At 48.7% G+C, this 18,937-nt stretch overlaps 1 protein-coding gene across 3 annotated transcripts in view; it reads right to left on the minus strand.

The window, feature by feature from the left end:
- Positions 1-18,550, minus strand: part of mad1l1 (mitotic arrest deficient 1 like 1) — a 999,406-nt gene extending 980,856 nt beyond the window's left edge. For all 3 annotated transcript variants that reach the window (XM_068055940.1, XM_068055938.1, XM_068055939.1), the window contains exons 1-8: positions 18,464-18,550; positions 14,276-14,444; positions 9,497-9,637; positions 7,274-7,453; positions 5,245-5,369; positions 3,038-3,119; positions 2,337-2,467; positions 1,177-1,291 (exon numbers count right to left, since the gene is read on the minus strand). In XM_068055940.1, the coding sequence (XP_067912041.1) occupies positions 1,177-1,291; positions 2,337-2,467; positions 3,038-3,119; positions 5,245-5,369; positions 7,274-7,453; positions 9,497-9,637; positions 14,276-14,425 (924 nt within the window). In that variant the 5' untranslated portion in view covers positions 14,426-14,444; positions 18,464-18,550. The remainder of the gene's footprint in view (positions 1-1,176; positions 1,292-2,336; positions 2,468-3,037; positions 3,120-5,244; positions 5,370-7,273; positions 7,454-9,496; positions 9,638-14,275; positions 14,445-18,463) is intronic.
- Positions 18,551-18,937: the final 387 nt, after the last annotated feature.

Genomic DNA, 18,937 nt, shown 5'->3' on the forward strand with positions numbered 1-18,937 from the left:
CAAATAGCTATTCAACTAGACCCAGTCTCCTTCCCCATAACCCTTTCATGTTTTCAAATATTTATTCACTTCCTTTTTAAAAGGGAGTACAAAATCTGCTCCATCACTGTTTCTGGCAAGTCATTTATGTATTAGAAAGTTCTTCTATCCTCTCTGTTCTTTTAGTAAACATCTTAAAATGCATGCCATCTTACTATCCATTCACTGACCAATGAAAATCGTTGTTCCCAATTTACTGCATCAAAGCACTTCAGAATTTTGAGCACCTCTATCAGTTCTCCTCTCAACCTTCTCTATTCTGATGAAAAGAACCCCACTTTCGCCAATCTCTCCTCATAACTTAAAGTATCTCAATCCCAGTATCATCTTAGCAAATCCCTTCTAAACTCTACGTAGCCTTGAAATCCTTCCCAAAGTAAGAAACTGAAAATTGTACACAATATTCTGGGGTTTGGGGAACCAAAATGTTGTTTTAGCTGCATACTCACTAGAGAATTGCAATTCATAGTGCAAGTTGTGGCTCAGTTGGTAGCACTCTCGCCCTTGAGTCACAAAGTTTCAGGTTCAAGTCCCATTCCAGGGCTCGAGCACGAAAATCAAGGCCGACACTCCAGTGCAGTACTGAGGGAGTACTGCACTGTCGGAGGGGACGTCTTTCAGATTAGACGTTAAACCAAGGCCCCATCTGCCTGGATGTAAAAGATCCCATGGGACTGTTTCAAAGTGGAGCAGGGGAGTCCTTGCTATCCTGGCCAATACTGATCCTTCAATCAACATCACACAAACAGACTATCTGGTCATTATCACTTTACTGCTTGAGGAGTTTGCTATGCGCATACTGGCTGCTGCATTTCAAAAGTACTCCATTGGCTGTGAAGCTCTGAGACATTTGGTGGTTGTGAAAAGTGCAATATAAATGCAGGTCTTTCTTTCTTTTAACTGGAATAAAAAAGGGACTGATCATCTGTAGTCTTATACTGAACCCCTAGTGACTCAAATCCACCAAAAGTATAGACAAATGGGAGGGAAAGTCTTATGGTCTGAGAGCTTCTACCCGTTTAAGAATGGGAAGGAGCAACCAATTTTTTTTATTTCACCTGAGATGTCATGCCAATTTTATTATCTGGGAGAGGGGGAAAAGAAACAACCTTAAAATTTAAAGAAACAAACATGAACCTCTTTCTCCAACTCCAAAGTAACTTTCTCTTCCCTTAATTTCTCAAGGCGTTCAAGCTTTTTGTGAAGACTTTCCATTTCTTCCTTCAGCAGTGAATTGTTATCTTCCACCTCCCTGTTTGCAGAAGACAGGATTAGTTTAGGATATTGTGGCACTTTTCATTCCTTGCTCCAACATTAGGAGCTAAAATTATTTCAGATCGCAACTTCAAACCAGCAGAAGTTCAGAAAGGTTTAGAATATGTCGCATTTTACACTTCAGGCAAAACTGATGACTGGATGGTATAGCACACCTTTGAGATTACAGCCCAAATTTCAGATTGCTGGGAGCAATGTGGGCTATAAGGGTCTAAAAGTGGAATAATTTTAGGGTATCTTCAATTCAAGTCCAGTTGGATTCAAATCTACACAATAAGGCTTAGCTTACTTCGGCACTGACAGTCTCACTGAAAAATTACATATCGATGGTGATTCAAAAAAATTTACATTTGAGCATAATAGGTGTAACTCTAAGACAGGGATTAAGACATTGCCAGGAAAGGGGGAGGGAGAAGAATTGCTCTGGCCAGCAATAAAAGAAATGTAGTCAACAGGGACATCTTCACAATTTATCACACACAGCAACCAAAGCAGATCTTCCGCGTGTTGGCACAATATAGATGTTTTGCGCTGGATCTGACCTTGTGCTATACCCAATCTGAAAGCATGTAATGCCATCACTTTAGCACACAAAAAAAGTTTTGTTCTCACAAATTGTTTTCTTTCCTTTCTGTGCATCATCTCCAGAGCCAAGACAGTCTCTACCAACAAACTGATAGTTGAGCTGTGTGTTTAAGATCAGCTTGATGTGAATCCACCTTACTTCTCAATCCTCCGTGAACCAAGTGCCCACCCACCTCCTCTGACCAGCATGATTAGGATTTGGCTGTGTAAATAATCATACTACTGAAGAAAGTTACAAAGCAACAATGGAGGGTTTCAGAGAACGTCAACCATGATCATGGACAAGTCTCTTATGATCAAATGGGGTGATCAGAACTGAAGAGATATTGTTTTTGTTTCACTCTGTTAAAAGGAAATAATACATAGATTGCTGAGCAATTTCACCAAAAGAGGAGCTTAATCAAGTGATCACAAGCAGCTTCAGATATCAATCCTACTTGCAATAGGCATTCTTCTCCTTCAGCTGTCGTAGTTCTTTCTCTAGCTCGGGGATTCGAGCCAGATCTGACCGCATGTTCTTCACGATCACAGAATCCTGTTCCTGCTGAGTGATTTTATTCTCTAATTCCTATAGAATTAAGAAACAAACGTAAGTATCGGGATTCCTAAGTTTTATTTTCTCGCTCCCCATTTATTTTCCTCTACTCTCCAGGTGGTGTTGCTGGAGTACCATTTCATGGACGCCAGCAGCCCCATCATACTTGGTCCAAGTGTTCATTTTTCATCATAATCACTCAACAGCAAGTCATGGTGGGCAGCTCAACAACAGGGAGTATTACTGCCAAAACAATCTGTTCTCTCTCACACACAAATCACAACAGTAACTAGTGAATAATAACTGGAAGCACAAACTGTGAATGATGCTACTGAGGCTATCTGTAGCAGGCTTACTGTACCCTCCAGCTGAATAAAACCCAATGGGAACTGAAACAGAGCTTTTAGTCCACATGGCTTAAGTACTACACATGTTGGTTCCTGAGTAAAGTAGTCGTCATCACAAAGTTCCACTTGAATCCCCCATCTTACCCCCAACTCCTCCTCCCTCACCTTAGTTGGTAATGGCCATTACTTTATAATGAAGCACAGAACATCTCTGTACCTTCCTGTGAACAGACAGAATAGGAAAAGTGTTGCGCACCTTCAATTTCTGCTCGTTCTCAGCATTGACCACTTGAGCTGCTTCCAGTGCCTGAATCTTCTGCACAGCCTCCTGCCACTTCCTGTTGAGGGAAAGGAAACAAGACTTTGCCCATGAAACAAGTTGGGGCAGAGAAAGGAAGAGAAAAATTGAAAGGAAAGTGCAGCTGCAATCTCCAGGAACTAAAGGGTTTCAACATAACAGGGTTTTTTTTTTATTTCCAGGTTTTTTTTTCTAATAGATCTACAAATCTCTACCACTCTGCTATACAAAATTTCAATATAGGAATACGAGAAAGTCTTTACGTCTCAGCCACACAGGTGAGGAAAATTCCAGTCCAATCTCCTTTTCAAGTGCCGCTTGCTGATCTTAGCCAGGGCAGTTCTAATATCCTACCATTGATCGCAGTATCCCTAGGTAAGGGAGGTGAAAATTGACTCGGGTTCCACTCCTAATTGTTATACCTCCATGGAAAACGATAGATCACATTCAGCTACAATGCCTACATGGGCAAATAGCCTTCTTGACATTTACCATCTTGACTCACCCATGAATAATGATCAGGTCACTTGGGTGAGGCAGCGGAGGGCAACTGTGCCCAGTGAATCGAATCCCAGTGATGGAGTTCATGTCTTCAGCGAAGGAGAAAACATTGCGAATGTCAAACAAGGCCAGGATAATGGGGTCAGCTGCAATTCCACACCATTGTATAGTCTAATGACACTAAATGAAGATCATCAGTAGTATCTGGACTCATATGAAGATTTTTTTTTTTAAATACATTCATGGGATGTGGGCGTTGCTGGCTAGGCCAGCATTTATTGCCCATCCCTAATTGCCCTCAAGAAGGTGGCGGTGAGCTGTCTTCTTAAACCACTGCAGTCCATGTGGGGTAGGTACACCTACAGTGCTGTTAGGAAGGAAGTTCCAGGATTTTGACCCAGCAACAGTGAAGGAATGGCGATACAGATCCAAGTCAGGATGATGCATGGCTTGGAGGGGAACTCACAGGTGGTGGTGTTCTCATGCATCAGCTGCCCTTGTCCTTCTAGGCCGTAGAGGTCATGGGTTTGGAAGGTGCTGTCTAAGGAGCTTTGGTGCGTTGCTGCAGTGCTTGTTGAAGATGGTACACACTGCTGCCGGTGTGTGTCAGTAGTGGAGGGAGCGAATGTTTGTGGATGGGGTGCCAATCAAGCAGGCTGCTTTGTCCTGGATAGTGTCGAGCTTCTTGAGTGTTGTTGGAGCTACACACATTCAGGCAAGTGGAGAGTATTTCATCACACTCCTGACTTGTGCCTTGTAGATGGTGGACAGGCTTTGGGGAGTCAGGAGGTGAGTCACTCACCGCAGGATTCCTAGCCTCTGACCTGCTCTTGTAGCCACAGTATTTATATGGCTATTCCAGTTCAGTTTCTGGTCAATGGTAACCCCTAGGATGTTGGTAGTGGAGGACTCAGCGATGGTAATGCCGTTGAGTGTCATGGGGAGATGGTCAGATTCTCTCTTGTTGGAGATGGTCTAGCCTGGCACTTGTGTGGTGCAAATGTTACTTGCCACTTATCAGCCCAAGCCTGGATATTGTCCAAGTCTTGCTGCGTTTCTACACGGACTGCTGCAGTACCTGAGGAGTCGTGAATGGTGCTGAACATTTGCAACCATCAGCGAACATCCCCACTTCTGACCTTATGATGGAGTGAAGGTCATTATGAAGCAGCTGAAGATGGTTGGGCCTAGGACACTACCCTGAGGAACTCCTGCAGTGATGTCCTGGAGCTCAGATGATTGACCTCCAACAACCACAACCATCTTCCTTTGTGCTAGGTGCAACTCCAACCAGTGGAAGGTTTTCCCAGATTCCCAAGGACTCCAGTTTTGCTAGGGCTCCTTGATGCCATACACAGTCAAATGCTGCCTTGATGTGAAGGGCAGTAACTCTCACCTCACCTCAGGCGACTTGGCAAGAAATCAGACGTCTGCCAGTTCAATTGGAAATGCACTCCAATATGAACCAAAACCATCAAGATGCGATGGGAGATAAAATGGTCGGGAAAGGAAACATTTTTTTAGAAAAGATTAATTTATAGTTTTCATTCCAGGCTCAAAAATTCCAATTACATCAAGAACTCTTTTGAAAAGCAGAAGCAGAGACGGGGATTAAAACAACCAGTGCAGGGGTTTGTGCTTGATGATTTATTTTTTTGACATACGTGTGTTGTACTTCCACTTGCTCGAGTAGCTCCTGACGCTCTGTGCTCAATGCTGTCACCTGCATCTCCTGAGTCATCTGTTTCCGCTGCTGCTCTGATATCTTGGCCTTGAGGACATCAATCATCTGAATTATAATACAGAGAAAGCACTAACATTAGAGGAAACATTAAAACTGGAGTCACGTTCAAACTTTAATTTGCAAGATTATGTTAACTACATCCTGCATTTCTTTAACCAGTCAATTTTGTACATTTTTAAAACAGGCACAATTGTTTTTAAATGGTATTTTAACCAAATCCACAAGCTTTCATACAAATGAAAAATTATAACTGTTGCTATTTCAAAGCAAATACAAAATAAACAGAGCACCTCCTTGCTGCACCGATGGAACAAAGAGTGGATGGTTATCTTAACAGTAGACAAGTATTTGCACTGAATAAGATGACTGTTCCTATAAGAAACATCCCATAACAGGAAATACAAGAAAAAATTGCAAACAGTTGTTCAGCAACTTCATAAAAGATCATCTATTTAGCATGGCATCAAATCATATAAAAGAAAAAGACTTGCATTTATATAGCCCCTTTCATGACCACCAGAAGTCCCAAACTGCTTTACAGCCAATAAAGTACCTCTTTGATGAGTAGTCACTGTTGGAATGCAGGAAACGCAGCAGCCAATTTGCGCACTGCAAATTCCTACAAACAACAATGTGATGACAGATAATCTGATCTTGACTGAGGGATAAATATTGGCCAGGGCACCTGGGATAACTCCCCTGGCTCCTCTTCCTGTTACTCATCAACATGCAGAACAGACCTCTGCATAGGTCAGAGGAGTCACAATCCTGAGAGTCATTTAACAGCCTGTTTTCAAATAGCTCTATCTCTGCAACTTCCTCCAGCTCCACAACCCTCCAAGACATCTGCACTCTAATTCTGGTGTTTTGATAATCCTCAATTTTAATCATTCTAATATTGGTAGCATGCCTTCAGTTGCCAAGGCTCTAAGCTCTGGAATTCCCTCATTAAACTCCTCTACCTCTCTTTCCCCCTTTAAAGACACTCCTTGAAATCTACCTCTGACCAAGCTTTAGATCATCTGCCCTAATATATCCTTACATGGACCAGCGCAGCTTTGCTTTACAACACTTCTTAGGACATTTTATTATGTTAAAAGCATAAGATAAATACAATTTGTTGTTGCTGTTAAGCATGGTGATAAGTGTGTATTTATTACTTTCTGGATGGATAAGATGGGCTGAATGGACTTTATCACCCATATTTAACTTGTGAACTTGTAATTAGACACTAATCGCAAAAACTAAATCTGCTTTCAATCATCCCGCAAATTAAAACAATGATCCCATTTGAGTTTGCACTTGCTCTCATTCTTGTTTTCAAATCCCTCCATGGACTTGCTTCCATCTCTGTAATCTCCTCCAGCTCTGCAACTTTCCAAGACCTCTGTGTTCCTCCAGTTCTGTGCTCTAGTGGATCCAGATGATTTTTTTCACCCCTCCAATGGTGACCATGTAGCTAGGCACCAAGCTATGGAATTCCCTCCCTAAACGACTCTGCCTCTCTCTCCCCTCCCTTTAAGTCACTACCTACCTACTTCTTTGACCAAGCTTTTGGTCACATGTCCTAGCATCTCCGTCAAATTTTGTCTGATACTGCTTGTGTGACGTGCCTTGGGAAGTTAAAGGCACTACATAATTGCAATTTGGTAATGTGGCAAATTTCCAGTCTCTGTTGTGCCATTGTGAGAAGGTAACTACATAGACTCCAGGTCTTTCCATACAAGGACAGAATGTCAGACACCAGATCCCAAAGCCCCTACTGCTAACGGACAAAACTCAGCAAGGATGGAGTCAATAAAGAAAGGCAAGAGACGAGGAAAAAAATGGGGAGAATGAAATATGCTTTAAAAAAATAAGCTCTGTCATTTGATATTTGGATTACTTTAGTTTTTATGCAGCCTGAAAGATTTTACAATTTTATAATTGTTGTATCATCTGTCCTTTACCTGATTGGCTTCAGCAAGCTTTTCTTCTTTCTCTTGAAGTTTCTTACTCTGGAGCCCAATGTCCTCTTTCAATGACTTATTCATATAAATCTGATCCTTCAATTTTGCCTCAGCCTCCGCCTCCTTCTCCTGCATTTGTTTCACTTGGGTCACTAATTCCTGGTTCCGATCTGCCTCTCGCTACATTGAGAGATAAAAAAAAGAACAGAAAATAGCTACTTCAAAGAATCCAAATCACAATCAATCTATGATTTGAAATCTTAATGTAAACAACCAGTCTAGCTTTGAAGGTCAGTTTGAAACAGAGGTAATCTTTCTCCAGCTCAACTATTTCCATAGCAGATAAACACAAAAACACATCAATTATAATCTGTTCTCATTGTTTTCGTATTCTACATCCCAGAGTATTGAAAGAGGTAGCTTTGGAGATAGTGGATGCTTTGGTGATTATCTTCCAAAATTCTATAGATTCTGGAGTGATTCCTGCAGATTGGAAGGTCACAAATGTCACCCCACTATTTAAGGGAGGGAGGGAGGGAAAGAGAAAACAGGGAATTACAGACCTGTTGCCCTTACATCAGTCATTGAGAAAACGCTAGAACCTATTCTAAAGGATGTAATAAACGATTGGACATAGTTAACATGGATTTATGAATGGGAAATCATGTTTGACAAACCTGTTGGAGTTTTTTGAGGATGTTACTAACAGAATTGATAAAGGGGAGTCGGTGGATGCAGTATACTTGGGATTTTCAAAAAGGCCTTAGATAAAAATTCCCACAGGAGGTTGGTTAGCAAAATTATAGGAGGTAATATAACTAGCATGGATTAAGGATTGATTTAACAGGTAGAAAACGGAGTAGGAATAAACGGGTCATTCTCACGTTGGCAGGCTGTGACTAGTGGGGTACCACAGGGATCAGTGCTTAGGCCCCAGCTGTTCACAATATATATCAATGATTTGGACGTGGGGACCAAATGTAGTATTTCCAAGTTCGCAGATGACACAAAACTAAGTGGGAATGTGTGTTGCGAGGAAGATGCAAAGCGGCTTCGAGGGGATTTGGAAAGGCTTAGTGAGTGGGCAAGAACGTGGCAAATGGAATATAATGTAGAAAAATGTGAGGTTATCCACTTTGGTAGGAGGAACAGATGTGCAGAGTATTTCTTAAATGGCAAGAGATTAGAAAGTGTAGATGTACAAAAGGACTTGGGTGTCCTTGTCAATAGGTCACTGAAAGCAAACATGCAGGCGCAGCGAGCAATTAAGGCGGCTAATGGTATGTTAGCCTTTATCGCAAGAGGATTTGAGTACAGGAGTAGTGAAGTCTTGCTTCAATTGCATAGAATCTTGCTTAGACCGCACCTGCAGTTGTGTGTGCAGTTTTGATCCCCTTCCTTAGGAAGGATATTATTGCCATAGAGGGAGTGCAATGAAGACTCACCAGACTTGTTCCCGGGATGGCAGGACTGTCCTAAGAAGAGAGATTGGGGAAACTGGGCCTGTTTTCTCTAGAGTTTCAAAGAATGAGGGGTGATCTCATTGAAACTACAAAATACTTAAAAGGGATAGACAGCATAGATGCAGGTAAGATGTTTACCCTGGTTGGTGAGTTGAGAACCAGGGAACACAATTTCAAAATAAGGGGGAAGCCACTTGGGACAGAGATGAGGAGAAATTTCTTTACTCAGAGGGCTGTGAATCTTTGGAATTTTCAAACCCAGAGGGCTGTGGAAGCTGTCATTGAGTATGTTTAAAGCAGAGATTGACAAGATTTCTAAATGTGAATGACATAAGGAGATATGAGGAAAGTGTGGGAAAAAGGCATTGAAGTGTAAGATCAGCTATGATCGTATTGAATGGCGGAGCAAGCATGATGGGCTGAATGGCCTACTCCTGTTCCTATATCTTCAAACTTTTTCCTTCGAGAAGTGTGAAGTAGTGGAAGGATTTGCAGGCTGATTAACAGTCTGACTCCAGGCCAATGAATGCTCTTTCCTTACTGTAGTGGTTATCTTGCTGGACTAGTAATCTAGAGACCTAGACTAATAATCAAAAGGAAGTGAGTTCAAGCTCTCCTTGCAACTAATAACACTGTAGCACTGGCAAAAGGCAGATGACAACTAACACAGGACAATTTGAAGTGTGAAGAGGGTTTTGGTGCCAGGACAGTTTGAAGGTGATGCTTATATTTTTGAAACTCCATGTACCAATACGAATACCTCATAGTTCCAGGAACTGGTCTGTGCTGCCTTCTCCAGCTCAATTCTGGCCCTTTTATGGCTGACCTCCATCTTCTGTTTCTCCCGTTCCACCTCTAGAATGCGCGAATGGGAACGAACGTACTCAGCCTGCTCTTCAGCCTGGAAAATGCACAGCGGCAAAATTTTAACCGATTATTTTCTAACTTTACCCCTTTTTTGCAGGGGGGGGTGGGGGGAAGCTGTATGAATGAAAAAGATGAAGTACCATATTAGCAGACATTAAGGAAAGAAATAAGCATAGGTCATATTGCCCTGCTCCACCATTCAACAAGAACTTTTACATCAATTCCACTTTCCCACCCTTTTGCCATATCCCTTGATTCCCTTAGTGCCCAAAAATCTATCAATCTGTCATAAATTATTCAACCAAGTTGAGACACCTGACTGAAAACAGATGGTGACCGATATATCCTCAGCACAATTTATAGTGCTCATCATTTTGTTAACTTTGAACTTTTTTTAACCATGTCAAGTTTGAAGATTTGGGATAATAAATGCTTTATGTAAATAAACAATCTATCTGCCTGAAACAATTAAAAATACATTGCATCAAATAAAAACATATCACACATGGGCCAAAAGAATATGTATAGTAGGACGACATGCCAACTAAACAACTGTGGCTCAGTGGATAGCACTCTCACCTGAGTCAGAAGGTTTAGGTTCAAGCCCATTCCAGAAACGTAAGCACATAATCCAGGCTGGCACTCCACTGCAGTACTGAGGAGGTGCTGCACTGTCGGAGGTGCCTTCTTTTGAATGAGACTTTAAACCGAGGCCCCATCTGCCCTCTCAAGTGGGCATAAAAGACCCCCCCATGGCATTATTTCAAAGAGCAAGGGAGTTCATCCTGGGATCCTGGCCAATATAATCCTAAGAGCAGATCGTAGTTATTTATCGCTGACTGTGGGACTTTGATGTGCGTGAATTGGCTGCTGCTTTTCCTACATTACAATGGTGACTACACTTCAAAAGCAATTCATTGGCTGTAAAGTGCTTTGAGATGTTGAGGTCATGAAAAGCTCCATATAAATGCAGGTCTTATCTTGAATATTCATGACAAACATTCGTCAGATGGCTCTACAGTAGATAAACGGGCCTTATAGTCTGCTGGATCAATTGCCTGGTCTTTGCCGAGCCAAATGAACTAGTCAGGAAGCTACACGAACATAACAATTGCCTTCAGTATTACTGGGTGGTACGGTCACGTGGTGTGATGTGGGCGGTTCCCACTGTTCAACTCCCCATCTGACTGCAGCAAATGTATTTGTATTAGAGTTTAGCCCCTTGGTGGTTTATTTCCCAAATAAACAGACAGCGACAGGTTTTCTTGTAGGTTTTAATAAACAGAAAGTTAATTGTTTATTGATCAATATGCCTTATCTCAAAATTGTCACAACCGCATCTATGCACACATTCGCTTACGCACACACATGCACACGAAACAAATAAAGGAAAGAGGAAGGTGGTTTTTAATTTGGGGAGGGAGGGGGAAGTCAGTTACGATAAACCTGTTGAACTCTCTTGAGAATCAAGTTCTAGATGGATGCAAGCCTGAGATGATTGTAGATTTCTCTCTTGATTGAAGGTTCTGTTGAAGTTCCTTCGAGCTCTCACTGCGGTATACTGTAGATGTAGGATTTTTCCAGCAGGGCACTGTGCTTCCTAGCTTGGCTAGAACTCAAGCTGTTACAAGTAACTTCACCTTCTGGGTCAGTTTCTCTCTCTCTCTCTCTGGCTGTCTTTTTTTTTTAAAAAAAGGTAAAACTATGTCACCTCTCACCTCCTGGTAGCAGATATTCTCATCTCTTCCCCATGGAGACTGCACAATGGCCAAGGATGTGGTTACTTCATACCTTCTTTGTTTCAGAAGACGACCTGCAATTCTGGAATGTTTTAGGATAGGTGTAAGATGGGTTCCATTAACATCTTTTGGCTTTGAAGATTTGTCCTTTGTCTTTATCAGACTGTTTGAATATACAAAAGGCCAATCAATCCCCTTTTCTTCAGCAGCTATTTTGGACCATTGTCCATTTTTAAAAATAAAAGGTTAAATTTTTTTTTAAGTCCATTTTTCATAACTCTTCAGAGTTAGTAATGATTGTTGTATCATAGCACTTCCGGTGTGCGTGACACTGGGCTACGGAGCGTAACAGAAAAAAAAATTATCTGCCAGAATTGCCAAGGTGAAATGTGTGAACACGGAGCAAGAAAGTACTCTGCTCTGTTGCTATTGTTCAGTATTCCACAACTATTCAAATGAGGTACCCTGGACCATATGTGTGTGTTATTCTATTCTTGCTGACTGTAAAAACAGGTGAGGTGATCTTCACTGCCACAGCACAGTTTATTATGGATATATTCTCAAGTATTTTTTTTTAAACTTTGTAATATATTTTAACCATGTAAATATTTGAAGATCTGGGATAATAAACAAACCCATGCTTCGTGTAAATAACCAACTTATCTGCCTAAAAACAAGTAAACACGCATTGCAAATATAAACAAATACTGTAATATTTTGATGTTGACATGCTTTTACATTGTTGTATATGAATAAATAAAAACCATTTTCTGTAATGAGAATACTGTTTTCCTTTGTGGAGGTAAGACATGGAGCTTCCCCAGGGACTGCACTAATATTTGCAGTGGGACGAGGGTCCTTGGGACTGTTTATATTTAACTGGGAGAAGACTGAAAAGCACTTGGAGTAGACTGTTAGTGCCCATGAAACCACATCCCCTACTTAAGTCACAACCTTTCTGAGAAGTGCAAAAATTACTCAGGCATTAATAAACCAGGATAAGAGCAAAATACTGCAGATGCTGGAACTCTGACATGAGAATAGAAAGTGCCAGAAATACTCATCAGAGGGTCGCAGACCAGAAACTTTAACTCTGTTTCTCTCTCCACAGATGCTGCCAGACCTGCTGAGATCTTCCAGCACTTTCTGTTCTCATTAATAAACCAGGATTAGTTCCATCACACACCGGGTGTGCCTATTGTGCACTCATTATTACCAGCACAACACAGTAGTTCCAATCCAGCAATGCATTCCCATATATACAACTGGTACAGATTTGCCACCTTTGCCTCCTTTTCTCCCTCTCCTCCCCAACATCCCAGCCCAACAGCCCTTCTCCTCTTCACACCTTAAAATTTCGTCACACCAGTTGTTTGATCAGTCTGGTGAGGCAAAAATGGACATTTCCTCTAACAATAAGAACAGATTAAAAGTGCCAAAGCATCTTCTACTTCCTAATCACAAAGTAGTAGCAGCTCGAGAGCAACACAAGTCAATTTTCTCACAGACTATCGCTTTTTCCTGTCTGGGAGTCCCTTGCCTCAGTTGAACAGCTACGGTAGAGTACTCTAAGAAAATGTGCGAGACAAGGTCAGCATGTCTGTTCTACATCACTGCTGACAAGGAGCTCTCTCAATGTAACCAAAGGCTCTTATTTTCTTTCTTGTCCTGAAGTATTTACGACTTCTAAAGGGAAAGAAAATTGCAGAGTTATTGGGAAAGGAACTTACTGGATAGCTCTATCAAAGAGCTGGCACAGGTGCCTTGGCTGAATGGCCTCATTTTGTGCTGGATATTTCATGATTTACCAAGAATCTCCAATGAAAAAACAGAGCGCCCTTGTTATTCCCTGGATCATGATGAAAAGCAGTCCGTCATTAAACAACACTATTGACTGAATATTGCCACAAACACAAATCTGGCCTCTCACACATTGCTGATTTTCATTGCTTTACTATTGGCAGCCATGCCTTCAGCTGCCGAAATCCACAGCTCTGGAACTCCACCCCACCTCACCCCCAAATCTCTGTACCTCTTCACCACTCTCACCTTTTAAGATGCTCCTTAAAAGCTAATTCTTAGAACAAACTTTTGGTTACCTGTCCTAATATCTCCTTAGGGGCTCCATGTCAAATCTTGTCTCCTGTGAAGTGCCTTGGGATGTTTTGCTATGTTAAAGGTGCTATGTAAATTCAAGTTGTTGTTGTTGTTGTTGATGAACCACCAGCTGGTATGAAGTCAGTTAATGATCAACACCCAGGAAAGGAATTATACTGCAGGTCGTGCTAATAGCCAGTTGTACCGATCAGCAAAACTCTTCCATGTCTTCATCGGCTCAGTTCCCAATCAAAAAACTGGCAAAAAGGCAACTTGCACCGGAGGCTGCAGCATGCCCCGTCCTAATAAGGAAAAGAATCTAGGGACCAGAATCCTCAAGGCCCTTGTAATAAACAGCATTATCAACACACTCGCATAAACAGAGGCTAAGTTACAGGGAAAAGGAGAAACTTAGCTAAAAATGCCCAGAGCACACATTTTGTTGGTTTCTTCCCCCAACCCACCTGTTTCCTCCCTTTCTCTCCTGAAAGCATAGCTGGAGTATAGAACCGGTGTTTTTTATTTAACCAATTTGGATATGCCCCAGTTGCCACCAGTCAAGGATCAGCTCACTCAGCACCCACAAGAGACTGAATCAAGGATCCTCCTTGTCCGTAGGGCTCGACTACTCACCGAACTGATTCTCTGAGCTTTCCTCTGCTGTTTCAGAGGTGCATGCTAAGTAGCACCTCAAGAACGATCCAGTTTGAAATATCTAGTCTGTGCTCAGATGCACAAACTTTTAAAAGGGGGAGGAAACAAAAACAATAAAAGTGATCGCTACCATTGTCAATACAGCAAAGTTATCTGCACTATAAAGCTGATAATGTACTAACCTGTATTCTGTGCTCATACTGCAACTGCAACATTCTTGAGGTAGAGCTTGGCTCACTTATGCAGGGTACTGCAGCTGAGCTTTGAGACAAAAAGTTGTTGAAGGAACGTAAAGTGGAGAAGACTGTGGTATTCTCTCCTAGATCATCCATTCTGTCTTATGTCCTGCAACTGTCCAAAAGTAGAGAAAAACTCATTCATTGGGAAAAGTTGATGAAAAAGTTATTTTCATCATCCTGTCGTCTCGCCAGAAGCTAATTTTCTCCCCCCGGGGGGAGAGCGGGGGGACGGGGGGGGAGAGGGAGAGCGGGGGGACGGGGGGGGAGAGGGAGAGCGGGGGGACGGGGGGGGGAGAGGGAGAGCGGGGGGACGGGGGGGGAAGAGGGAGAGCGGGGGGACGGAGAGACGGAGTGCAGGGGACGGGGGGGGGGGAGAGACGGAGTGCAGGGGACGGGGGGGGGGGAGAGACGGAGTGCAGGGGACGGGGGGGGGGGGAGAGACGGAGTGCAGGGGACGGGGGGGGGGGGAGAGACGGAGTGCAGGGGACGGGGGGGGGGGAGACGGAGTGCAGGGGACGGGGGGGGGGGGAGACGGAGTGCAGGGGACGGGGGGGGGGGAGACGGAGTGCAGGGGACGGGGGGGGGGAGACGGAGTGCAGGGGACGGGGGGGGGGAGACGGAGTGCAGGGGACGGGGGGGGGGAGACGGAGTGCAGGGGACGGGGGGGGGGGAGACGGAGTGCAGGGGACAGGGGGGGGGGGAGACGGAGTGCAGGGGACGGGGGGGGGGAGACGGAGTGCAGGGGACGGGGGGGGGGAGACGGAGTGCAGGGGACGGGGGGGGGGAGACGGAGTGCAGGGGACGGGGGGGGGGAGACGGAGTGCAGGGGACGGGGGGGGGGAGACGGAGTGCAGGGGACGGGGGGGGGGAGACGGAGTGCAGGGGACGGGGGGGGGGAGACGGAGTGCAGGGGACGGGGGGGGGGAGACGGAGTGCAGGGGACGGGGGGGGGGAGACGGAGTGCAGGGGACGGGGGGGGGGAGACGGAGTGCAGGGGACGGGGGGGGGGAGACGGAGTGCAGGGGACGGGGGGGGGGAGACGGAGTGCAGGGGACGGGGGGGAGAGACGGAGTGCAGGGGACGGGGGGGAGAGACGGAGTGCAGGGGACGGGGGGGAGAGACGGAGTGCAGGGGACGGGGGGGAGAGACGGAGTGCAGGGGACGGGGGGGGAGAGACGGAGTGCAGGGGACGGGGGGGGAGAGACGGAGTGCAGGGGACGGGGGGGAGAGACGGAGTGCAGGGGACGGGGGGGAGAGACGGAGTGCAGGGGACGGGGGGGAGAGACGGAGTGCAGGGGACGGGGGGGAGAGACGGAGTGCAGGGGACGGGGGGGAGAGACGGAGTGCAGGGGACGGGGGGGAGAGACGGAGTGCAGGGGACGGGGGGGAGAGACGGAGTGCAGGGGACGGGGGGGGAGAGACGGAGTGCAGGGGACGGGGGGGAGAGACGGAGTGCAGGGGACGGGGGGGAGAGACGGAGTGCAGGGGACGGGGGGGAGAGACGGAGTGCAGGGGACGGGGGGGAGAGACGGAGTGCAGGGGACGGGGGGGAGAGACGGAGTGCAGGGGACGGGGGGGAGAGACGGAGTGCAGGGGACGGGGGGGAGAGACGGAGTGCAGGGGACGGGGGGGAGAGACGGAGTGCAGGGGACGGGGGGGAGAGACGGAGTGCAGGGGACGGGGGGGAGAGACGGAGTGCAGGGGACGGGGGGGAGAGACGGAGTGCAGGGGACGGGGGGGAGAGACGGAGTGCAGGGGACGGGGGGGAGAGACGGAGTGCAGGGGACGGGGGGGAGAGACGGAGTGCAGGGGACGGGGGGGAGAGACGGAGTGCAGGGGACGGGGGGGAGAGACGGAGTGCAGGGGACGGGGGGGAGAGACGGAGTGCAGGGGACGGGGGGGAGAGACGGAGTGCAGGGGACGGGGGGGAGAGACGGAGTGCAGGGGACGGGGGGGAGAGACGGAGTGCAGGGGACGGGGGGGAGAGACGGAGTGCAGGGGACGGGGGGGAGAGACGGAGTGCAGGGGACGGGGGGGAGAGACGGAGTGCAGGGGACGGGGGGGAGAGACGGAGTGCAGGGGACGGGGGGGAGAGACGGAGTGCAGGGGACGGGGGGGAGAGACGGAGTGCAGGGGACGGGGGGGAGAGACGGAGTGCAGGGGACGGGGGGGAGAGACGGAGTGCAGGGGACGGGGGGGAGAGACGGAGTGCAGGGGACGGGGGGGAGAGACGGAGTGCAGGGGACGGGGGGGAGAGACGGAGTGCAGGGGACGGGGGGGGGGGGGGGGGGAGAGACGGAGTGCAGGGGACGGGTGGGGGGGGGAGAGACGGAGTGCAGGGGACGGGGGGGGGGGGGGGAGAGAGACGGAGTGCAGGGGACGGGGGGGGGGGAGAGAGACGGAGTGCAGGGGACGGGGGGGGGGAGAGACGGAGTGCAGGGGACGGGGGGGGGGGGAGAGACGGAGTGCAGGGGACGGGGGGGGGGGGGAGACGGAGTGCAGGGGACGGGGGGGGGGGGGGGGAGACGGAGTGCAGGGGAGGGAGAGACGGAGTGCAGGGGAGGGAGAGACGGAGTGCAGGGGGAGAGACGGAGTGCAGGGGGAGAGACGGAGTGCAGGGGGAGAGACGGAGTGCAGGGGGAGAGACGGAGTGCAGGGGGAGAGACGGAGTGCAGGGGGAGAGACGGAGTGCAGGGGGAGAGACGGAGTGCAGGGGGAGAGACGGAGTGCAGGGGGAGAGACGGAGTGCAGGGGGAGAGACGGAGTGCAGGGGGAGAGACGGAGTGCAGGGGGAGAGACGGAGTGCAGGGGGAGAGACGGAGTGCAGGGGGAGAGACGGAGTGCAGGGGGCGGGGCGGGGGGGGTGAGGAGACGGAGTGCAGGGGACGCGGGGGGAGGGGGGGGAGAGACAGAGTGCAGGGGAGGGAGAGACGGAGTGCAGGGGACGGGGTGGGGGGGGGGGAAGAGACGGAGTGCAGGGGACCGGGGGGGGGGGGAGAGACGGAGTGCAGGGGACGGGGGGGGGGAAGAGACGGAGTGCAGGGGACGGGGGGGGGGAGAGACGGAGTGCAGGGGACGGGGGGGGGGGGAGAGACGGAGTGCAGGGGACGGGGGGGGGGGAGAGACGGAGTGCAGGGGACGGGGGGGGGGAGAGAGACGGAGTGCAGGGGACGGGGGGGGGGGAGAGACGGAGTGCAGGGGACGGGGGGGGGGGGAGACGGAGTGCAGGGGACGGGGGGGGGGGGAGACGGAGTGCAGGGGACGGGGGGGGGGGGGGGAGACGGAGTGCAGGGGAGGGAGAGACGGAGTGCAGGGGGAGAGACGGAGTGCAGGGGACGCGGGGGGGGGGGGGGGGAGAGACAGAGTGCAGGGGACGCGGGGGGGGGGGGGGGGAGAGACAGAGTGCAGGGGACGCGGGGGGGGGGGGGGGGAGAGACAGAGTGCAGGGGACGGGGGGGGGGGGGGAGACGGAGTGCAGGGGGAGAGACGGAGTGCAGGGGGAGAGACGGAGTGCAGGGGGAGAGACGGAGTGCAGGGGGAGAGACGGAGTGCAGGGGGAGAGACGGAGTGCAGGGGACGCGGGGGGGGGGGGGGAGAGACAGAGTGCAGGGGAGGGAGAGACGGAGTGCAGGGGACGGGGTGGGGGGGCGGGGGAAGAGACGGAGTGCAGGGGACCGGGGGGGGGGGGGGGAAGAGAGACACGGAGTGCAGGGGGGGGGGGGTGGGGACAGAGAGCAGGGGACGGGACGGGGGGGGGAAAGGGGAGTAGGGACGGTGAGGGGGGATGTAGGGGATGCGTGGGGGGGGGGGGAAGTAGGGGATGCGTGGGGGTGGGGGGGGAAGTAGGGGATGCGTGGGGGTGGGGGGGGAAGTAGGGGATGCGTGGGGGTGGGGGGGGAAGTAGGGGATGCGTGGGGGTGGGGGGGGATGCGGGAGAGGGAGGCAACTGACCGGGTTGGAAAGGTCGGTTGGGAATGGGATGAGAGCTGTCGTGGCCGGGCCGGGCCGGGCCGCACGCACCCATTCGGAGCCGTTAAAAGACGGCGGCCAATTTTTGCTCAGAGTCACCAATGGAATCTGTCCAGGGAAAAAAAAACCCTCAGGGTTGCGGCCCCGGCCTGTGTTATTTACCTGCCAGCTGAGGACCCAGCCCGTGTTAATTCGCTGCCGCTCTTGCCGGCTTTGCTTGGATCTCCCTCCTCTCTCCAAACCCCCGCGAGATCTCCACGCGGACCGCCAACTTCCTACCGCTCTGCTTCTAGCAGCCGCGCACGCTTAACACCATAAAATACCGTAATTAGTCACAGTAATTGCATTTTTGTTCCCCTCAATTCTTACACTCAAATTTCATAGAATGTACAGCACAGCGACGTTAGGGGTTCACGTTTCCTTCTCTGTTGTACTTTGACCACATTAAGAGATGCCCATTGACCGCAGCAAGCCAACTGGGTGGTAGCGAGAAGAGCATTTACAAGAAAAGTGGCTTGAGCTAAACAAATGCCAGTATGTCACTTTCGTAGACCTCACCAAGGCATTCCACACTGTGAGTCCAGAAGGACCTTGGAAAATTCTTCAAAAGCTTGGATGCCCACTCAGGTTCCTGCC

This window comes from Heterodontus francisci, chromosome 24, assembly GCF_036365525.1.
Source record: "Heterodontus francisci isolate sHetFra1 chromosome 24, sHetFra1.hap1, whole genome shotgun sequence".
NCBI lineage: Eukaryota > Metazoa > Chordata > Chondrichthyes > Heterodontiformes > Heterodontidae > Heterodontus > Heterodontus francisci.